The following is a 23,612-nucleotide window of genomic DNA, read 5'->3' on the forward strand; positions in this document are numbered from 1 at the left end:
TGTGTTTGTTACAGGGATAGAGAGGGATAGAGAGGAATGTATACCAAGAAGCCATCCTCTGAAATCCCATGATAGGAATTTCAGTCCAGCTGCAGATTAGGGTAACAATTGTATAGGAGACTGAGAACTTTAAAACTGATCGTTTTATTTCCAAGTTAGTCACTAGTAGTCTGCAGCCACTTTGCCAAGATTATGGCACGCAAACTTGTTACACTCTATATACCACCCTCTTTCATCATACTTTCCTAACTTGTTACAATCCAACAATGTTAGGAAATAAATTTTTTTCTCCTTGGACCAGAAGATAGGTACTTCCATCCTTCTCGTCCACGTAGCCATGTCCTCCTCATTAGAAGGTATCTGTCCCTTTGCACACCCTCTTACTGTAGGAAGAGTTGTTGATCTGATTAGAGTTGTTCCTCACTGAGCCACATTCCATGAAGAACAAATCACTACTCACACACACCAAGCTTACTTCTCTAGTCTTTCATTTTTTTTTTAAAATATATTTTATTGATTTTTACAGAGAGGAAGGAAGAGGGATAGAGAGTTAGAGACATCGATGAGAGAAACATCGATCAGCTGCCTCCTGCACACCCCCTACTGGGAATGTGCCCACAACCAAGGTACATGCCCTTGACCAGAATCGAACCTGGCACCTTTCAGTCCGCAGGCGGACGCTCTATCCACTGAGCCATATCGGTCAGGGCTAGTCTTTCATTTTTTTCGTGTTCTGATAGTTGGGTTCCTAATTTTGCAAAATCAGTACCCCTAGATGGGGCCTAGAGCCTGCCTTTTAAAGACAGACACACACACACACACAAAGGCAATTGACTTACTGGTTACATGCATGTGTAAGGCTGACCTGTGGTCCTTGTTCATGTAGCTGGTTAGATATGACTTGATCTGTACATAACCAAGTTCTAGATTTAGGTGAGTAGGAGGAGACAAGGCCCACTTTGGCCTCTGCTTGAAGTTGTGTTTTCCAACGCAATTTACAGAAGTTCTGTGTTTAGTCTGCAACTGGCTAATGGTTCTTGTGGGTAGACTAAAAATTCTGAACAGGAAGAGAGTTACATGGTGGGATTAAAGCACATTGAACCCCTAACAGTTTAAATTTTATGTAGTGTTTTTTTCTTTTGTATCTTGAAATCCTTTTTGAAACATTGGCAACATGTAAATAACTGTCAGTTACCAAAGCCCCTGGCCTAAATCCGTCTCTAGTAAACCACCACAATATCCTGAGGAAAATGGTAGTATACTGTACAACCTCATTTTCCTTTGCTTATTTAGCATACATAAGAAGTACTGTCTACCTTCCTGTTTTAATGAGATTCAAATTAGGCACTATGTATGTGAAATACTTGGTAAACTTGTGTTTACAGAAATATAAAGTTCATATTTTGAGGGATCATACCATTTGAAGTCAAAAGTCTAATCCTTCAAGGATGAGTAGAACATCTTTAAAATTCAGTTTTGCAACAGCATGATGACCTACAGTGCATTATGCTAAGTGAAATAAGTCAGAGAAAGGCATACCATCTGATTTTATGTAAGGGGCCAGGTGGATACTTGAATATGGAGGGGACCACTTTTTAAAGTATACTATTGTCTAACCACTATGCTGTACACCTGAAACGAACTATATATTGAATATAAACTATAATTGAAAATAAGAAAAAATCCACCTCACCCCCCCCGAAAAAATTCTTATTAATGGATTAAATTCATGTTAACCACTAACATTGGATATTTTAGTATTGGCAATTCTGAAATTATATCTAATAATCTTAAGTCTTTTATTGAATTCAACCAGAAATAAGGTTTTTGCAATAGATTAATATACAAATAAGTGAAAATGATTCTACAACGTAACTGGACAAACTTTCTGAATTTGAAAAGTGAATAACATATACAGTTCTAATTTTATCAACTGACTTTGGCCAACAAGTGAAAAATATAACATTCCTTTTGATCATTTCCTGTGGGATCCCTGTAGTGTACTTAACATAATAAAGAATATAGCTGACTAAAGACTAACAAAGAGATATATAGAAGCACTGATTAAAATGATGAATGCCCCAAACGATGGAAGGAGCATTTTGCCAGAGGATGCAGAGGGATGGGTTTTGGGACCTGGAGCTGGAGCTGGAGCTGGAGCTGGAGCTGTTAACGAGAACACATAGTCATTGACACGTGCCATCAAGTTCACCCACCTATTTCATATATCCTGAATATGTAAACAGACATTCAAGTTGAGTTAGAAACTAAGTTGAAATACTTCCAACCAGGAACAATTTTCAAATAAATATCACTCATTACAGATTTCAGGCTATATTTTCATATAAAGGGTGGGGCAAAAGTAGGTTTACAGTTGTACATATAGAATAATACCATAATAAATATAATATTTATATAGACAAGATAATTTTTATTCAAGTTCTCTAGAATTAGCAATTTTCTATTTTCATTTTTTGCATACATAGGTAAAGTTAGGTTAATTTTGTGTCTTTTCTATTTCAAGTAAAGCATATTTTATACGCATATACTGACAGCTACCAATATAAAATTTAATAAAGTTGCATTTTAAAATACTAAGGCCTGCAAGCTCATTAAAAAATTAAAAATGTCCCCCTCATACATACCAGTACAGTTTTCTGCTTTGGAGAAAACTGCTTCCCGTTCATCTACACTAGTGGAGAGGAACAGTGGAGTCCACCCATCTTAGGATCTGTTTGATACTACCCTTAGCTCAGATACCTGACTTCTGGCTGTGTTTTGGCTTAGACTGTACAAGTGAGGATTGACTAGAAGTATCCAAATGGAATCACCACTCAGGTTTTGTAAGTGAGGCAAGAAACAGTAAATTTTATAAAAGCTTTCAACTCATTTTGTCAATTGCCATAATTACAGATAAGCAGTTATATGTACACAGATGGGGAAGTGGGCAGGCAGATGAATTCATGCATTAGTTTGTTACTATAGAGCAGTGGTTTTCAAGGGGGCAGTACTGCCCTCTAAGAGACAGTTAGAAATTTGTCAGGGTGTTGTGTTTTGTTTTGTTTAATGTTATTTATTTATTTCACAGAGAGGAAGGATGAGAGAGAGAGGGGGATAAAAACATCAATGATGAGAGAGAATCATTGATTTGCCTCCTGCATTACCCCTATGGGGATCAAGTCCGAAATACAGGTAAATGCCCTGATGGGAATAGAACCATGACCTGGTTCATGGGTAGACTCGACCATTGAGCCACACCGGCTGGGCTGTCAGGATATTTTTTGATTGTCACAAGGGTGGAGAAGTAAAGGGCTAGTTTTGCACCAAGAAAAATCGACCTATACAAATTTCAAATGCACTGTTAGAAATATACATTAGTTAAAAACCTATTTATAATTAATTAAAAACCTATTAGTTAAAAAACCAGAACTTAAAGTCAGTTTTACATATAAACAAAATATTTTTTTCATAAACAGATCTATCCAGGACCCACTGTATTTCTTCACTTTCATCTTCTTATAGTCACAGAGTAGCTTCAGTCTTCTCTTAAATCCAAATTTATTCGCATAAGGAAATACAATCATCTGTCTACTGCATAATGTCTTCTAATCTAGGCATTTACATATTAAAATGCACGTAATTTTGTTATAAATTATAGTTAGGATATTATTTTTTAATGGGTAAAGATAGGTCTCCTTATCAATGAATCTTATTTCAGGATAGTATAAGGGCTTTATAAAATATCTGTCAGAAAATGAGATAATTGAGTTGACAGGTTGAGAACAACTGCTCTAAACAATATAGTCTCTACACACAGTAAAAACTGCTTGAGAATCGTCAAGGTGCCCCACCATACACACACACATAAGCATTTGGACATGACATTATATTGTTATGATGCCTTAAGTTCTTGAAACTGTCCCTTTAAGAAAAAAATAAATTTCTCACTTTTTCTGTATTATAGATTAAACATTTATCAGCTGAGGAAATGAGATATTTCTTACTAGGATTGTTGATGTCTTCTTGACTTTTATATTCTAAAATATAAACAGATTTTGAGTTAATTGCATTGTAAACCTATTTATCAAGAGAGAAAAAGCTGATTAAATGATTAAGCAAACTTGCTTATTCCTGGGAATGGGCCTGAGGAGCAGGGTATTAGGTTTAGAGATTTGTGTGAGCCTGGGGGAAGGGTTTAATAGTTACTTGCACTCTGGATTTTTTTTTTTTTTTTTTTTTTTTACCAAGGAAGTGTTTCCATTAAAAAGATTAAATTTTGATTATAAAAAGTGCTTTTTTTAATATACTGAATTTCAATTCCCAAATGCAATATTAATATTATATGTCACTCATTGTACAAATGCTTTATGTATATTGCCACCTTTATTTCTTATAGACCTAGAAGATAGATATAGTTTTCCATGTTATACTGATGTTCCTCAAAACAAAATCAGAGGTAATCAGTGGTAGTAATTTCAAAGCCTCTACTCCTCTTTACTATGCTATACTACCTCTAAGTGTGTGCCTAGCACTTAAATATGAATATTGCCATATTCTGAAAACTTTGAAGCCAATTCTAGAAGCCCAGGATAGATGAATATTTTTTATAACTAAATCTGGGTGAAAGGCAAGTGTTGTGTGACAGAAAGTGAACAAAACTTGAAAAGTTTGAGTCCTGGTTGTCTCTACCCTTTAAACGATTCCTTAACCTTCCTATATTTCATGTCCTCATCTCTGAAATGGCAAAAACAGTATTTATCTTAGATTAAATGAGATTCAGTGTAAAGGTTTTAACAACAAAAAAGCATGCACTACACACAGTCTTCCAGTAGAGGGCACGATACAAAACAGTCCCTGCAAACCTATTCCTTGTAGACTGGCATGTCAGAAGCTATACAGCTCAGGTGTTCCCCCCAGACTCCTTAAGATTAACCTAACTAAATGCTTACAGTAAAGGACTCAAAACCCCGTTGCTCCACTCCCAATAAAAAATGTATTATTAGTTTTTATCTTGTTTTACCACTTTTATTCCTAAATGAGAAAAGATTTTCAGATAATAAAGACAGCTACCATTTACTACTATTTAAAACTATTCATTTGTCAGTACTTTGTCTCATTAGGACTTTAATCAATCCTGGGAGACAGAAGTTTTCTTCATTGTACCGATTGTGGCAGGAGAGGTGCAGAAAAGTGAAATTATATAAAGTTCCCTAGAAGAGACTTCCGGTCCAGATGGCAGCATAGGCAATAAACACAGTGCTTGAATCCTCCCACAACCACATCAAAATTAGGACAAAACTACAGAACAACCATTATTCAGAACCGCCTGAAATCTGGCTGAATGGAAGTCCTACAACTAGGGAATTAAAGAAGAAGCCACTTTGACACTGATTGAAGGAGTGATGTGGAACAGGCTGGTCCCACAACCACATGTGGCAGATAAAAATTGGGAGGGTTATCTCTGGGCCTCTGTTTGTACGTTAGGTAATTAACTATGAATATTCTGGTTCTGTACACAGCATGAAGTTTCCACAGACAGCAAATATTAGGCAAGGCAGAGTGTAGATGGTGGATGCAATTCAGTGAATGCCAAAAAAACTGTTTTTTTAAAAAAATCCTTAATGGGTAGGGACTTAAACCCTGAGATTTTGTGTTTTTATAGTCTTTTCAGATAGCCCCATAAGGTAAATATGGCAAGTGTTAGCCAGATTTGACAATTCTGAGGCATAGAGAAGTGTTATTACTGTCCACAGCTCTCTGGTTACATGTTATGTCCATTTATGCTATTTACTTGTCTCAGGAAAATTTACTTTTTTATTTTTGCCTTCCCTGTAAGCCTACATTCTGAAGCTCTTCTCGGGAACCTGACAGGAGTCACTGTTAATTTTCTCTGGCCACAGAAACTGAAGGCCCCTTAATGGCCTTGCCCTCAGTGGCAGCCTCATACATTTTAAATACCTATGAAATGGTTATGTCTTCATGATAGGTTCAATCTTCCATGGTAAATATACCGGAAAAATATACTTAAAAAACGGCAAATCTTATGGAATGTGTACTTGGTCATAAGTTAAGAGACTTGGGGCCTTCACTCATTTGTGTGATCCTGTGCAAAGTACTTGGGTTTCCCTGCATGTCTAATGTTGACAGTTATGTCATCCCCCCATACCCAAATTGGCACATTCCTCTCTGGCATGCCTACCATTGCTTACCAGGTAATGGAAAAGGTTCTGACATTTTTATTCCTAAATGAAAAAGAAATATTCATTCCTAAATAAAAAAGAAACTTGCAGTTTGCTCCAGTGAATACAATTTCCAAAGTCTTGTCCAATGAGATACAAGTGTCAATAGTCTCACTGCACTGTAGTTCCTGGCTTCTTATTTAAAAGTTTTGGCTACATGAACCCTCACTGTGCAAATCCACACTAAGCCTAGAGGAGCCTTCTTCCATGGCACCTCACTGAGTCTATGAAAGGAGAGTATAAACAATCAGCTTTTGTGTGAAGTTCCTATTGAGTAACTTTAGCTATAGAACCTGGAAAATGCTAGACTGCATGCATCCAAGTCCCTGCAGCCTTGCCCTCCAGCTATCCCCCCAAGGGAGCTAAGATTCCTGCTCCAGGAACAGGGATAAAGGTATTTCTCTACTCTCTTCCCCAGCTAAGTCTTTGTAGAATGACTGGCAGATAGCGGTAAAGGAAATATTAATAAATAAAAATAGTCTCATGACAATATTCTCTTTAATGCCAAGGGGAATCCTGTCAGCTCATACTTGGCTCAGAGAGTGAAATCTGTCTTACCAGGCATTTGGATGGGTTCATGGTTCTTCACACCTAAAAATATCAATGAATATTGGTTACTGTTAATCAATGATCTTGCATTGTTAATGCTTCCTTTTTTCTATACGTCCCCCATCTCCAGCCCTTTAAAAAAGGGAAAAGAAAACAGTAACAACAAAAACACCTTTCAATGGCTCTTCATTCTCTAACTGGACAAAGCCCAAACTCCTTAACTTGAACTTCAAGAACTTCATGATCTGACTCGTATCTCTCCAACTTATCTTCATAAGGCAGTCCTAGTACATCAGCTTTAAAATGAAACAGTACTAGGTGTAAGAGTCTCCTTGGTTTGGTTCTATTGTCATTATAGTTATTAGCTCTATGATTGCTCAGCCTTCTTAATCCCTCTGACTGCTGGGGTCCAACCCCAGCAGGTCCAGGGGTCCCCAAAGGTGTGGATGGAGTCGGTGAAGAATGAATGACACGGAGGCTGAGTTCAGTTGATCATCATAGCCGTGTTCCCTTGTCAGGGTCTGGTCAGGATCTCTAGCCGAGTTCTGGTCAGGATCTCCAGCGAAGTTCTGGTTAGGATCTCCAGCCAGGTTCTGTGTCCATGTTCTCTTGCTAGGTTCTCCAGCCAGGTTCTGTCCAGGTTCTCCAGCCAGGTTCAGTCACCAGGTTCTAGTCAGGTTCTCTTGCCAATTTCTGTAGTCAGGTTCAGTCCAGGATCTTTTGCCATGATCTCTCCAGTGAAGTTCTTCTGTCTCTAGGTTCTGTGTAGGTTCTGTCTTCTAAGTTCTGTCTTCTAAGTTCTGTGTCTTGCTGTCTTGTTACATCTGTATTTATACCAGTTGATTCAATCCTATCAATCTCTATTACAAAGGTTAGGGCATTTCTTATCTCCATTCCAGGGAGTAAAGATTATGTAGCTTAAGCATGATTGTTCATAGTTAAAGTGATTAATTACCCGCCTGGCACTTAGTTGAGGGGTTTTATTCCCTCCCTAACTTCAGGGGAAAATCCCTACCTGGGGAAACAACCTTTCTCAGAGAGGAGACCTTGGTTAAAACACATAGTGCCAAGAAGGTGAGCAAACATATTAAGAACAGTATGCCATATATGCCAGGTCCTTTGAAACAGCAAGGATGGACCGGCTCCCAGCATCTGACCTTTAATTCCTATTTACGAAAAGGAAATCTTTACCTTGCAGGTTTGTAGTAAGTGATGATTAAAGGAAATATAGTGCTTAGTACACTGCATGAAATATAATAAGCACTCAATAAATGGAGTACCTCTGTTCTGGCTTAACTCATTTTCCAAACTCTCCAAGTCCATAATGCTCTTAGTCCTAGGAGTTCTTATGTCCGTTCCCACCCTTGTAGCTAGCCTCAAAAAGTAAGTAAAAAGTTTACCTACCAGGTAAGACAGTGGACTCCTGGCTTTTCATTCCTGAAGATGAGAATGGGAACCATTTAGTGGAAATGCACTTGGTTTGAAAATTAATTTAGCTTATATTTACATGGCTATTTATGGAAAGCTCTAAAAGATTTGAGAGATGGCAGGGGACAGAGTAAAGGAGAGAAGATTTAACCCACTGGAATATGACTGACTTCTGATCAGCATAAGGGCCAGTAAACCCAGGATCTCTCCCAGATTAAGCTCCTGTTGATTTTTTTTTTTTTTTTTTTTTTTAGATTCAGGCCAAAGACTTTCAACCTACATTTGTCATGATGTATTTTTAAAAAATAAAATTTATTGCCGAAACCGGTTTGGCTCAGCGGATAGAGCGTCGGCCTGCGGACTGAAAGGTCCCAGGTTCGATTCCGGTCAAGGGCATGTACCTGGGTTGCGGGCACATCCCCAGTAGGAGATGTGCAGGAGGCAGCTGATCGATGTTTCTCTCTCATCGATGTTTCTAACTCTCTATCTCTCTCCCTTCCTCTCTGCAAAAAATCAATAAAATATATTTTAAAAAAAATAAAAATAAAAAAAATAATAAAATTTATTGATTTATATAAGTCACACATTATAATTACAGATCATTTATAAAATATTAAAAATTACTCTTACTCCTATATCTCAGAGTTATTCATTCTTAACATTTTTTGGTATATTTCCTTTCAGTCTTTTTGCTATGTATACATCCCCCATCTTCAGCCCTTTAAAAGTATATATTTTTAGCATATTTTCCAGTGTTGAGATGTAACTGACACACAGCATTATATAAGTTTAAGGTAACATCATGATTTAACTTACATATATTGTACAATGATTACCACAATAAGCTTAATTAACATCTGTCATCTCATACAGAAAAAGAAAAAATCAGATACAAAAAAAGAAAACTTTTTTTCCCTTGTGGTGAGAACTTTTAGGATCCACTCCCTTGGAAACTGTCAAATACAGGAGTTGGACATTATATCCCCAGTACTTATTTATCTTATAATTGGAAATTTGTACTTTTTCACATTTTTTAATAAAACTGATATTAGACTCTACATGCCATTTTATATCCTACTAAAGGCCCGATGCACGAAAATTTGTGCAAGAGTTGGCTTCCTTCCCCCGGCTGCTGGCACCGTCTTCCCTCCGGCACCCAGGACCCAGGCAGCTTCCCTCCAGCCACCAGCAGGCAGGCACCCGGGACCCAGGCTTTGCTCTGGCCCTGGCTTCATCCGGAAGGACGTCCAGAATGATGGCCAGAAGGACGTCCGGTCTAATTAGCATATTACCCTTTTATTATAGATTTTTATTTGTCACTGTATATAAGCACTTTTTCATATTCTTAAAATATGTTTAAAAAGCAATTTTTAAGGTTAGTGTTTCATAATATGGGTATAATTGTATTTAATATTTACCCATCTGTTGGACACTAAGGTTATTTATAAATTTTGACTACCATAACACTATGTAAATATTTTTGTACATATTTTATAGACAAATCTTTATGACGATTTCCTTGGGACAAATATCTAAAAGTGTTATAACTAGGTTAAAAGGTATGAACATTTTTAAAGCTAGTAATACATACTATCAAACTGTCTTCCAGAAAAGTTCCAATTTATAATCTCACCAGTAATTTATGAGAGTGTTCCTATCTCAGCACTCTTGAGGACATTTGAATACTATCACTTAAAAAAAAACTTGGGAATATACTATATAATCAAACAGATATAGCTAACAGCACCTGTTAGGTTGCTGGAAGCAGAAATAAATATACAAAATCATAATTTTTACTTTAGAAAAAAACGCCATTTTTAATGCCCCTGCCCAACATCCTAGGTCATAAAGAGTTTGTGGAATAATTAGTCACACCTTCCTCTATCCATGTAACTGCTAGCATAAAGCAGAAAATAATATGTTCTCAACTACTTCTTCAACTTCTCTACTGGGATGATCTAAAGACTATTAGATAAGAGACATAAAGAGAGCTGCTGTGTCATCTTTGTAAAGAAGCCTATCTGAAACTCAGGAAGGTCTCTGATATACCAAACCAGTAAGCTAAATTAGTTCTCTTCCTACTGTTCCTTACCATGCCATGCCCATCTGCTCCCATCCGCTCCCAACCATAAGGAGATGTCTTGCAAATGTAAAACCCAGAGTTTATGAAAATGTCTTACCAGGGTCTTCAAGCTTCTGTTTTTTATCACCTAAGTTACAAAAAGAAACTTTCCATTTTAACAATAGAATAAAATCATTGGAAGTTACTATAGTTATAACAAAATTATTTTCAGGTAATATGGCCATAAAGAACCATTTGGTAAATCCAGTAAAGTAATGCTACTAAATTTAAGTGTCAAATCAGATCTAAATGCACCTTGGCTAATTGGACTGGAACCTTCCTCTGGCACCTCAAGAAAAGCCATCACACCTGAATGGTGCGGCTCAGTGGTTGAGCATAGACCCATGAACCAGGAAGCCAGGGTTCAATTCCTGGTCAGGGCACATGCCCAGGTTGCGGGCTCAATCCCCAGTAGGGGGCGTGCAGGAGGCAGCTGATTGATGATTCTCTCTCATTGATGTTTCTATTTCTCTCTCCTCTCTGCCTTCCTCTCTTTGAAATCAATAACAATGTTTTTTTTGTTTGTTTTTTTTTAAAGAAAATCCTGGGGATCTCAATGAGCTAGAAAAATGTCTGTCTGGAAAAGTTAACTAACGTCCCTTTGAAGTGACTAGTAAAATTTTGGCTGCAATGGGCAAGTCCTCCGGTGCATGATATGCTTCATATCATTACAGGAAATTATTTTCCAAAACATCAAGTAAATTGCATACCTAAGGAAAGGCCAGATACCTTTTTCTCTTCAATAAAGAAAATCTTATTGTAGCTACATGGGCCAAACACATAACAAAAAACTTAAATGCACAGAAGTGATTTGGGCTATATCACTAGGAAGCTCAGGGAGAAAAACATTTAATCACCCAGATATTTTAGTCAAATGATACCAACATTAGCATATTTGAAAGGTGCAAATGACTGACTTTTCTACTTTCACCTAAATGGTATCACAGGTTAATTTCAATGACTGAATACAGACCCTCAGATCTCTCAAGACTGACTAGCTCTTCAGGTCTCACCAACCTTATCCCCTAGAACAGTGGTCGGCAAACTGCGGCTCGCGAGCCACATGCGGTTCCTTGGCCCCTAGAGTGTGGCTCTTCCTAAGCCTTAGGAGTACCCTAATTAAGTTAATAACAGTGTACCTACCTATATAGTTTAAGTTTAAAAAATTTGGCTCTCAAGAGAAATTTCAATCGTTGTACTGTTGATATTTGGCTCTGTTGACTAATGAGTTTGCCGACCACTGCCCTGGCTTATTAACATGTTTGATTTCAATTATCATATTGTTGATATTTTGCTCTGTTGACTAATGAGTTTGCCGACCACTGCCCTAGAATGTTTCCATATTGTTCAGCTCTCCAGAGTGCCAACCCTCTCATTTATAGAGAGGCAAATTTCCCCAGAATAGAGTCTTTCTCTCTCTCCCCGCGCCACCCCCCCCCTCCCCGCCCCCGCCTTATATCTGCCAAGTTACTCCTTCATATCTGCAAAATACTCTTTTTCTTCAGCTAAGAATTGAATTTGTTCAATAAGAGCTACTAAATATCCATATAAAGATTATTTTTAAACATGAGAGCATACTTACCAGGGCTGGCAACATAGATGGGTAGAAAATATTCTGAAATACAAACATGTTTTCATTATATAGTACTTTGCTCAGACATTAATGTCAGGTTTATTAATGATAAAAATCTGAGTTGACTTACATTTTAAGATACATACAAAATATGGTGAGATGAGAAATATAAAAGTATCAGTCTCAAAAACAAATGGATGTGGATTCATTTTAATTACATGAAGAAGAATTCATAGAAAAACTAGACAGGAAGACAGCTGAAAACTTTCTAATAAGGAAATTTTCAAAAAATTCTACCCAATGCATGCATCAGCCCAAGGTATTTTCTGGCAACTTTGATTCAAATCTGTTGGGCCTATCTGATAATGCTATTCTTGAATATTCTTAGAATTCCTGTTTACCTGCCCAAAGCTTTCCCATGATCCTCTAAAGAGGATTATCTTTTGTTACATCTTTCCCTCAGGAAGCGGAGACAGACTGCATTGACATTCTGACCCTCCAGCTCTCACCTTGAGCCACAGTCACTCTATTCTTTCATTAGTATCCCAAAAGTTATTTCCTAAAATATCACAACATAGGGTTATAAGTCTAGCTCTGTCAAGTAGGAGTCAAGTAGGGACATTCAGGAGTCCTTACACTCCTGTAAGGATAGATTAGGGTGAGAGTGGAATGGTACTACATGCCCAAGATAAATGAAGTTTGACAGAACAGCCCCAGGCAAGGCTGTGGGTGTGGATAGGGGAGGGATGCCACCAGCAGAGACTCCTGGACTCCCCACTGCTAAAAGGTAGTAGCAGTAGCACAATTTTGCCTTGAGAAATGAAAGATGGCTGACAGCATGACAGTTTGGTCAGATGGCTCTGACCCGTACCTGTGAGAAATAACACTGATAAAATTCCCATTACAGAGATAATACTTTGAAGCATATCTTACCTATGTTCTCAACACAATTTTCCATTTTTAGACCTGAAACATAAAGATAAAGCTTTATTAGTTAGACACAATTTACCCTACAGAGCCACTGGTCTGTGGCTATTAGTAATTAATCTGTCAGCTCCTAGTCCATCAGACCCACACCTTAGTGGAATGCAAACTGTAGAACAATTACATATTTATATTCATATTATAGTCATAAACAGCAGTATGATCTTTGATAAAACATCTAACATTTCTGGAATTCAGCTTCCTTATCTGGATCTTTTAGTGGGAGATTGCTTCAAATGACTTCCAAAGGCCCATCCAAAGCTAACACTTAATAATTCTATTCTATGATTTGTCTACAAAAGTTAGGAGAAAATTTAAGTATTTGTTTAACTAATCCTCTCTTCAGATATTAAATGTCCTCAACAGCAAACCTATCCTTTTACTGTGACAGTTCCTATCCATTGAAGAAAAAGAATTTCAATCAGAGCTTCAAGATCCTTGAATATATGAACAAAGAGCCTTCAAATGCATATGGAGACATCAAGTTGGTTTGCTCCAGAACACTGAACTGTATGCAAGGAGATCCACAGTTATTTGGAGAGCAGGAACATGGCATCTAATAGTATACTTTTATACCTTCTTGCCAGCGATGCCCTGCAAAAAATCATCAGTGCAGCAGTGATTCCGCCGAGACTTGACATAAAGGGGAATCTGCAGGCATGCCCAACAGCAGTTAAGGCAAGAATATCAGTGAGAGGATGTTCAGATTTGGTGCCAGCATGAGCCATTGAGGGTTTCTCAGATGTCACAAGAAGGTCTAGATGTCCTATGGTCTATTCCCCATGCCGGGCTAACTCACTGATCTAATCAAGTTCAGTTATCAGTGGAGAAACTTCTCCAGCTAAGATGGGGGAGTTCTCCAGAGTCCTGGTTTCACTATGAGATGTGGTCTTCTATAATCTGCTATCCAATCCTGCTACATTTGTGGAGTCTGAACCAAGAACCAAGGTGACTTGCTGATCCAGGAATTAGTACAGATTTGTTAAAATCTGATGGTGCCCTGAGGCTAACCTTGGGTGTTTGGCTAGACTAGAAATTTAAAAAACAATTCTAGAGACAATTTAAAATGTTGCCTCAGCAGAAGATAAGTGTGCAAGTCTTATGCAGAGGCTTAGTTGAGGGTTAGGTGAAGGTGAGGGGAATTGTGGATGACAAACCTACAGATATGATAGATTCGGCCTGGGGACTAGGCATTGGAAGATTTTAAAAGTCTTTACCTTTTGACTGTAGTATAAATTAGAACATGTTTCTCAAAGTGTAATTTTCCAATCACATACTTCAGAATCAGTTGGATGCTTATTAAAATTGAAAAATGCGGGACTCGAAACTACTGATATAGAACTTCTGGTGGTGGTGCCTTATAATCTGCATTTTAAACAAGCACTCCAAGTGATTTTTATGCACAAAATTTTTGAGAGCTTCGTCAGTAGTATAGACTGGGTATCTTTTCTTATGCTTATGTATTTTATTGGAATTTCTGATAATTAAATTTTTTAAGTTTAAGGAGTACGGCATGATGGTTTGATTTACATATATTGTGAAATAATACCACATAGGTTCAGTTAACACCCCAGGATGAGGATCTTTTAATGTTAACACAGTTCCATTTATTCAAGACTTCATTTTTCCTCCCTATTTGACTCTGGATTTAATTTTTCATTAGTGTTTTTAGCAGCAGGAAAGTAATCAAACTATTCTGAGTTTCTAAAGAAGTAATAGGATTAAAAATGGATGAAATTGATCCAGAAATAAACAAGAGAAGGCATAAATATTATATATAAGAATGATAAAAGAATATAAGCATAGATTCAATAGGTGTGAAAATATATGAGTTACTGTGAATCAATTTGAAATATAAGACAAATAAGCAAATTCCTAAAAAAATAAAAAATATCTCAGGAATAAACAGAAAGAAAAAACCAAGATGGCGGCATAGGTAAACACTGGAGATTGCTGCCTCGCACAACCACTTCAAAAATACAACTAAAAGACAGAACAGACATCATCCAGAACCACAGAAAGGCTGGCTGAGTGGAAATTCTACAACTAGAAGGAAAGAGAAAAGCATACCGAGACTCAGAGGAGGTGCGGTGTGGAAGTAAAATACAGAGGTACAGAGGTGCATGCGGAGAGGGTTGGCGGCTGAGGACACGGTTGTGTTTTTCAATCAGAGGGAGTCTCAAGCTCTGAGCTCCGGTTCCGGGCAAGTCTATGGGGACCCAGACTCATACAGGAGAAACTGGGCTCTCTGGCATTGGTTGGAATTCGATGGCAGCTTTCTCTCGGAGGTGCTTGCAGCGATTGCCAGGACACTGAGAAGCAGGGCCTCTGAGGGCAGGAGTGAGAGCAGCCATAACTACTCGCTCCACCCTGTTGATCCCCTGAGACCCCGCCCCACCCAAGCCATGCATAGAGGCTTTTGCATATGAAAGGCCTGGCCCTTTGCAATCTGATAATTACCTAACAAACTGCAGCTGGCCCAAGGCCCCAGGGCAACTTGCATTGTGTCACAGCTGGCTCCTGCTGGGTAGCCTCAGGCAGAGGCTACCCAGAGGCTAGATTAGCACCTCCTTAGAGATCCAGGAGTCAGTGTGCCTGGTGATCAGAGTGGGACCATCCAGATTGCAGCTCCATGGAACCATAAAGGACACACTCAGGGGGCAGACTCAGTGAGCACCAAAGCCCCATTGAAGCAAGTCTTGCCCCGGAGGGGTGTCTCCAGCACAGAAGTTCTCCCACTGCAGACACAGCTGATTCTCACAGCCAATTGGCCTGGAGGTCAATTCCTCCCAGTGATACCTACAACAATCAAGGCTTAACTACAACAAGACTGCACACAAAGACCACAAGGGGTGCACCAAAAGTGTCCACCTCAGGTAATTGGGGAGGCTGAGCCACTGGGCCCTATAGGACACCTAGCACACAAAGCCACTCTATCAACACAGGGAAGCATAAAAAAATACGGAGACAAAAAAACAGGACACAAATGACAGAAATGGAGGAAAGCAAACTACTGGATATAGAGTTCAAAACCACACTTTTATGGTTTTTCAAGAATTTTCTAGAAACTGCCGATAAACTTAATGAGACCCTCAAGAAATCTAATGAGACCCTCGAGGTTGTGATAAAGGACCAACTAGAAATTAAGCATACACTGACTGAAATAAAGAATATTATACAGACTCCCAACAGCAGACTAGAGGATCGCAAGAATCAAGTCAAAGATTTGAAATATGAAGAAGCAAAAACACCCAGCCGGAAAAGCAAAATGAAAAAAGAATCCAAAAATACGAAGATAGTGTAAGGAGCCTCTGGGACAGCTTCAAGTGTACCAATATCCGAATTATAGGGGTGCCAGAAGAAGAGAGAGAGCAAGATATTGAAAACCTATTTGAAGAAATAATGACAGAAAACTTGCCCTACCTGGTGAAAGAAATAGACTTACAAGTCCAGGAAGCACAGAGAACCCCAAACAAAAGGAATCCAAAGGGGACCACACCAAGACATATCATAATTAAAATGCCAAGGACAAAAGACAAAGAAAGAATCTTAAAAGCAGCAAGAGAAAGACAGTCAGTTACCTACAAGGGAGTACGCATACGAATGCCAGCTGATTTCTCAACAGAAACTTTGCAGGCCAGAAGGGAATGGCAAGAAATATTCAAAGTGATAAATGCCAAGAACCTACAACCAAGATTACTTTATCCAGCAAAGCTATCATTCAGAATTGAAGGTCAGATAAAGAGCTTCACAGATAAGAAAAAGCTAAAGGAGTTCATCACCACTAAACCAGTATTATATGAAATGCTGAAAGGTATCCTTTAAGAAGAGGAAGAAGAAGAAAAAGGTAAAGATACAAACTATGAACAACAAATACACATCTATCAACAAGTGAATCTAAGAATCAAGTGAATAAATAATCTGATGAACAGAATGAACTGGTGAATATAATAGAATCAGGGACATAGAAAGGGAATGGACTGACTATTCTTGGGGGTCAAAGGGGGGTGGGGGATGCAGGAAGAGACTGAACAAAAATCATGCACCTATGGATGAGGACAGTGGGGGTGTGAGGGCGGAGGGTGGGGTGGGAAACGGGTGGAGGGGAGCTATGGGGGGAAAAAGAGGAACAACTGTAAAAATCTGAATAAATATTTAATTTAAAAAAAAGAATAAACAGAAAAATCGAATGATACAAGTAGTTTAAATTTTTTTCTAAAAAGAAAATAGCATGGTAATTTGGTTATTACATAGTACTAAAGAAGGGAGCTATTCAGAGCCAGAACCCTGGAGATCTTCAAAGGATTTCCCTTTGAAGTATTTGGCAAAATACTGATCAGCTTATATGTGTGAGGAAATTACCCAAAGACAGGGAAAGACCCCACAGGATCAAGAATAGTGCCTTTTCCCACAAAACACACTGAAAAACCTGTAAGTTGACATTTTAGCAGGGAACACTACAGTAAGAAGCCTGAAAATCAATAGTAAATTAAACCCTCCCAAGAGTTCCCTATTTCCTTCAGATCCTAAGAAATTACAGATGTCTGTGACCTAACTCATAGCTAAACTACAGCAGTATTGCCCTGCTGTGTTTCTCAGTAGTTAGAGCGTTGGCCCCTGGACAAAAGGGCCCTGGGCTCAATTTCTGGTCAAGGGCATATACCTCAGCTGGTTCCCCAGCCCCAATAGAGGCATGTGTAGGAGGCAACCAATCAATGTGTCTCTCTCATGTCGATGTTCCTCTCTCTCTCTCTCTCTCTCTCTCTCTCTCTCTCTCTCTCTCCTTTCCACTCTCTAAAAATCAATAGAAAAAATATCCTCGGGTGAGGATTAAAACTAATAATAAATAAAAATATTTTTTTAAATGATCCCTTGTCACATTAAAATTTTACCTCCAACTAAGGGCCAAACCTGGTTCCTAAGGCCTTAGCCACTTTCACAAACAGGTGGCTGCCCATCTATCAGACCTGCAGTTTCTAAACAGTAGTAGAAGTGTCCCTGAATGCTAAATCAAATTCACAAGATACCAAAGGATACTTTAAAATTTCAAGATAAACATAGTCATCATTGATATCTGTCAGATACTGCATGAACTGCTAGCTTGAGGTAGAATGCAGTTTCAAAGTTATACCATGTTACATTCTGTTTGATGATACATTTGCAAAGCTGGTTTTCTGTTTGATGATATATTTGCAAAGCTGGTTTTCAGCAATTGTTGTGATAAAAAGCAAATATATGTAAAAATTAACATGTATCAGGAAATAAGGTAGTGTCTAATCTAATTCCAAGGTTTAAGAAGCTGTGCAGTATCCAATAGGCATATACATCCCATTAGCAAATTATGATGGTTAGGAATGAAAGAATAGTAGTTTAAAAAAATTGTGTGGAGGTGGGCAAAGAGGAGAAAATGGGGATATCTGTAATAGTTTCTACAATAAAGATAAAGTTTAAAAATTTCTGTGTATTCTTTTTCAAACAGCTACTAAGATGTTAGGAAATAAATGCTTATTGAGTTGTTTGACTTTACCTAGTAAGTGGAACCTTACCCTAAAAAGAAAATAGCTCCCTTCTTTAGTACTAAGGACACTGAAATAAATTATGATAATACTAAGGAAAGGACCATGAACTGAGAAAGTCTGAAAACCTCTGCATTAGCCATTACAAAAGCCTTACCTACTACTTTACCCAAACTACTGGCCCATACATGACTGTAGGGGCCATACCTACAAGACTTCACAACTGAAAAGACAGCACAGTTCTCTAACAAAACAGCTTGTCCCCATGTTGGACAAATCCAATAGGAGGCTGCATCCATCCTATATAATAAAGAGGTAATATGCAAATTGACCATCACACCCTCACACAAGATGGCCACCCCCATGTGGTCAAAGGTGGCCACCCCCATGTGGTCACAAGATGGCTGGCAGGGGAGGGCAGTTGGGGGTGACTGAGCCTGCAGGGGAGGAAGGACAGTTAGGGGAGGCCAGGCCTGCAGGGGAGGGCAGTTAGGGGTGACTAGGCTGGCAGGGGAGGGCAGTTGGGGGCAACCCTGTGGGGTCGGGCCTAAACCGGCAGTTGGACATCCCCCAAGGGGTCCCAGATTGGAGAGGGTGCAGGCTGGGCTGAGGGACATTCCCCCCCCCCCGCCCCCCCCCCCAGTGCATGAATTTCGTGCACCGGGTCTCTAGACCATTATAATGATGGTAACTTGCCTTGGATGCTCTACGTGAAGAGCTGAACTTCAAATGATGACCCAGGCAAGGCGAACATCTACGTTTATTTACACTCATGTGCCAACACTACTGCCCTAGCTGTATGATCAGGCCATTGAGACACCCAGGATTCAATTACTAAAGATAAAGCCAATGCAGTCCTCTCTGTGGAAATAAATGCAACAAATACAACTCATGAACTCAACCTTTATGTTACACACAAATATACTCATATGAAGTGACTCCTTATAAAGAAAAGCCTCTGGAGACCAAAAAACAAATCAAGCATGTGCCTCCATTGTCTATAATCTACTACAGTAAGGGAATCATTATAAAGGACCAGGACTTCAAATGAAAAATTCTACCAGCCTCCCCAATGAAGATCTTACAGGACTGACAGGTCTGGCTGTCTTCAGCTATTTACAAATTGCCTATAATCTTGCTAACCTCTGTCTTGACTGAGTTCCCAAACACCAACAAATTAGGGGCTGGAGAATGAGAGGAATTGGAGGAAGAATATATTCCTCTCCTTTTTGCATGGGTGTGCTTATTCTGACTCATGTGGGTAGATATTCATAAAATACCAGCTTTTATTTTATATAAATGAACATATATTTCATATGACCTCAGTAAACAGACTGATCATATTAATCAGATAAAAAACACCAGTATATGAAACTGGTAGCTGATTTTGCTTCTAGTGGTTATGCAGCTACTCTCCTCTGTCTGCAGAAGTCACCATAGAACTCATCATTATGAAAAGGAGAGCTGATTTGGATCATTCCCTGGGGGAGGTGACAGACTATAATGGGCTGGGATTATGGCTCCCAAAGATCCTGTCTCCTGATATTCACACCTTTATGTAATCCTCTCCTCTTGAGACGTCACTTCCATGGTTAGGTTGCAAAAGACTGACTTGCTGGCACTGTTTCCTGCTTTCTTTTGCTCACTCTGGGGAAGCAAGCTGCGTCATGTTTAATGATAAAGAATGTAGCCTAATTACACAGCTACCACTCCACCTTTATCAATATTCTAGAAGAACAGTATAGAACAGTGGTCACCAACCGGAGGTCCTCAGACCACTGGTGGTCCATGAGGTCTGAAAGGTTGGTGACCGCTGGTTTAAGGAAACCTTTGGAGCAGTGGTCGCCAACTGGTGTTCTGCGGACTAGTGGTGGTCTGTAAGGTCTGAAAGGTTGACAACCGCTGGTATAGAAAATTAACCTGTGATGATTCTCATTCTCCTATGAGGAAGGATAAAGGCTTTTGTTACCACAATTCACTCCCTTAATTTTGAATGAATACCAAGTTTAGTATCTTTGACCACCAGGAATTGTATTATTTAGTGGGACATTGGTATTCTCTCCTCTTCCTAACCAACAGAACTAATTTTTTATTTTATTTTATTTATTTTTTAGCTAACTAGTTTCTGTAAGGCCCACAGCACATTTTTATCTTGGAAATCATAAGCAAGTTCAGAACAGTAACACAGGACTGTGTTAGCACTAAATTTAGTACAGTATAATTTTTTAATTCCTTTTAGAAATATTGTCTTTTTTCATCCAAAATTATAGTTAGTCACAATGGAACAAGGTTCTGATTATATCCTCCTGGCTTATTTCTAAGAAAGCTCTGGTGTCCTAGCTGGTTTGGCTCCATGGTTAGAGCATTGGCCTGCGGACTAAAGGGTCTTGGGTTCAATTCCAGTCAAGGGCACATACCTCTGTTGCACTCTCCAACCCCTGCCCTGGGTCAGGGTCCATGCAGGAGGCAATCAACCCAATGTACGTGTCTCTCTCACATCAATGTTTCTCTCTCCTCTCCTCTCCTCTCCTCTCCTCTCCTCTCCTCTCCTCTCCTCTCCTCTCCTCTCCTCTCCTCTCCCTCCTCCCTTCCTCCCTCCCTCTCTCCCTCCTTCCCTTCCACTCTCTCTAAAAATCAATGGAAAAAATATCCTTGGGTGAGGATTATTAACAAACAAACAAAAGCTCTGGTTATTGTCCTTCACAGTGTTTCAAAAAGCTTTGCTTCAATGATCTAGATTTGAGCCTAGGTTCCCAGTAGTTATCTCTTGATGGCAGCAGAAGACATTGGTTAGACTTCAGTTTGGAATTAAATCAACACAGTCAAGTGCAGTGGCCTGACTTTGTCAGAGCTCTCCAAATAGTACATGTGAGCCTCCACAAAGGTCTCCCCTTGTGGCTGGTTTGAACATTAACCTGCTGTGTAGCCTCTGCCTGAACTTGTGGGCTGGCCCACAGAGGTGTGCCCTCCACTTTCCCCTTCCTTACATGGAGCTCATAACCCACTAGCCCATGCAGGTCTGAGCCCTGGCTCATTCTGAATCCACCCAATGGTTCCACCCTTTTTGTTCATCATAATCCTATTCGCAAACATGGATTCTGTGGGCTTCATTGCCCACCTCTGTTAATCAACCAAATACCAGTGATTTATTTGGCCTGTAGCTACTGCAGCCAGGGTTTCTGTAGAACCAATGCCTCTACAAATGGCATGTGGCTAAATGCATCAGGAGCACCAAGAGTGGCATTGTTTTGACAGCCCAGATGCAACTGGATTTCTGGCTGTGATGTGCTGGTAAAGTTGAACAAGTTCTGCAGTGGGGGTAAGGGGGTCCTGATTTGTAGTATTTGTTGATTTCTATGGTATAACTCTCAACCATGGCCAATTTCAAGCTACTGTGATGTATGAGGAAATGGGAAGACATATATGCCCACAATCAGTTCCCATAAGCTGGTATGAGCTGTCTTCAACCTACTTGGCTTTTGGTCAGGTCTAATGTAGGGTTGATAAGGAGAATGAGCATCTTTCCTTTCTACACAAATTTACTCCAATCACCATCTGCCCTTCCAGGTGAACAATTAGTCTCATTTACTTGCAACTAAGGGCCAGGACTAGGGTGAGGCAAATGAGATACTGAGCGCAAACTTTAAGAGACACTCACTTTTAGGGTCATGAAAATGCAGATGCTGCAAGTGTACGACCCTCAAACTGAGGATCTCCTTAAATTTTGTGTCTCAGGCACCTCAATGGCTACATAGCTTCTGTCATTAAATCGTAAGTGGATCAGCCCTCCAACCAGGCAAGATGTCTCATTGGCACTTCCCCATCCTATTCTTTTTTATCTCATAGTGCTTTGGTCACGTGGAGTCAAATCTAAATGTCCATCCCACTTCTGAGGTCCTACTGAAATACTCACTCTGCATGACCAGCAGCCATGGTTTTGGGTTCAGAAAAATAATCACACTCTTAAGACCCCAAAAGGCCATCACCTCACCAGCTTTGCAGAAGAATGCAAGGCAAGGAACATGGCATACTGTTTAGCAACAGGACATCATGATATACATCTCTTCAATGCAAGTCCTTACAGAAGTCCAGGGAGATTAGCCCCCAGAATGATGCTCAGTTACAAGGAAGCAAGAGTACACAAATGGGTGCAGGAACTATCCTAACTTCATAGCCTCATGCCACAGATCTGTCACAGAAGACAGTATCTCTTATATCAGTCTATGAATGTACTTCCACAACTCAGCAAGAACACCTGGGTACGTCACAATACATTCAGGAATGCCCAATACTATAGCCTTCCCCAAAGTTTTTACAGTTCATTCATAATCCCAGCAGATAAGATTATGTTTACAATTAGGCAGTTTACCATTAGTCATTTCCACCTTTAGTAGATTTCAGAGAAAAAGTGCTAGAAGATCAACTGGAGGCCATTTTCATAGAAAAAAGTAGGAAGAGTTTTGTTAATCCTTTACTCACATACACCAAGGCACAACATCATAAAATTTCAGAATGTTATGGATATAGAAAACATCATAAAACCTTCCAGAGAAAAAAAGCAGGTCTCATTCAGATTTAGTACTCAGAATGGCTTCATACTTTCAATAGCAGCACCAGAAACTAGAAGCCAATGGAGGAAGATCTTTAAAATTCCTAGGAAAACAATTTCTGAAACAGAAATACCAATATACACATACTTTTATTCAAGCCTAAAAGTAGATTTTTCAGACATGCAGTCTTAGAACATTTGCCTCAATGTCCCTTTTCTCAGAAAATTTCCAGAGAACCCTTACCCCACTAAACAAAGGAGGCTTCAAGGAAGAAGAAGAAATCCAAGATATAGGCCACAGTGGTTCTCAACCTTCCTAATGCCGCGACCCTTTAATACAGTTCCTCATGTTGTGGTGACCCTCAACCATAAAATTATTTTCGTTGCTACTTCGTAACTGTAATTTTGCTACTGTTATGAATCATAATGTAAATATCTGATATGCAGGATGTATTTTCATTGTTCGCGACCCACAGGTTGAGAACTGCTGAAGGGGGTTCTTCATAGGGGAGAAGTAAAAGAAAGTCTCAGAATAGTAGTGAAGAGAGATGCCAGGATATTCAATAAGCCTAGAGAGCACAGCATATAGCAAGATGATGGAGGAATACAGACGAAGTATGTCCAGAAAAGAAAGAAAAAGAGAGTATCTGAA

General features: G+C 39.2%; 1 protein-coding gene across 2 annotated transcripts in view; it reads right to left on the reverse strand.

Moving 5' to 3' along the window:
• Positions 1-500: 500 nt before the first annotated feature.
• ART3 (ADP-ribosyltransferase 3 (inactive)) overlaps positions 501-23,612 on the reverse strand; it is a 60,494-nt gene continuing 37,382 nt past the window's right edge. For both annotated transcript variants that reach the window (XM_081090621.1, XM_081090620.1), the window contains 7 exons: positions 12,845-12,877; positions 11,921-11,953; positions 10,397-10,426; positions 8,193-8,225; positions 6,798-6,830; positions 4,005-4,037; positions 501-2,166 (listed from right to left, as the gene is read on the reverse strand). In XM_081090621.1, coding sequence (XP_080946747.1) covers positions 2,030-2,166; positions 4,005-4,037; positions 6,798-6,830; positions 8,193-8,225; positions 10,397-10,426; positions 11,921-11,953; positions 12,845-12,877 — 332 coding nt within the window. In that variant the 3' untranslated portion in view covers positions 501-2,029. The remainder of the gene's footprint in view (positions 2,167-4,004; positions 4,038-6,797; positions 6,831-8,192; positions 8,226-10,396; positions 10,427-11,920; positions 11,954-12,844; positions 12,878-23,612) is intronic.

This window comes from Myotis nattereri (genome assembly GCF_964212035.1).
Source record: "Myotis nattereri genome assembly, chromosome: 1".
Taxonomy (NCBI): Eukaryota; Metazoa; Chordata; class Mammalia; order Chiroptera; family Vespertilionidae; genus Myotis; species Myotis nattereri.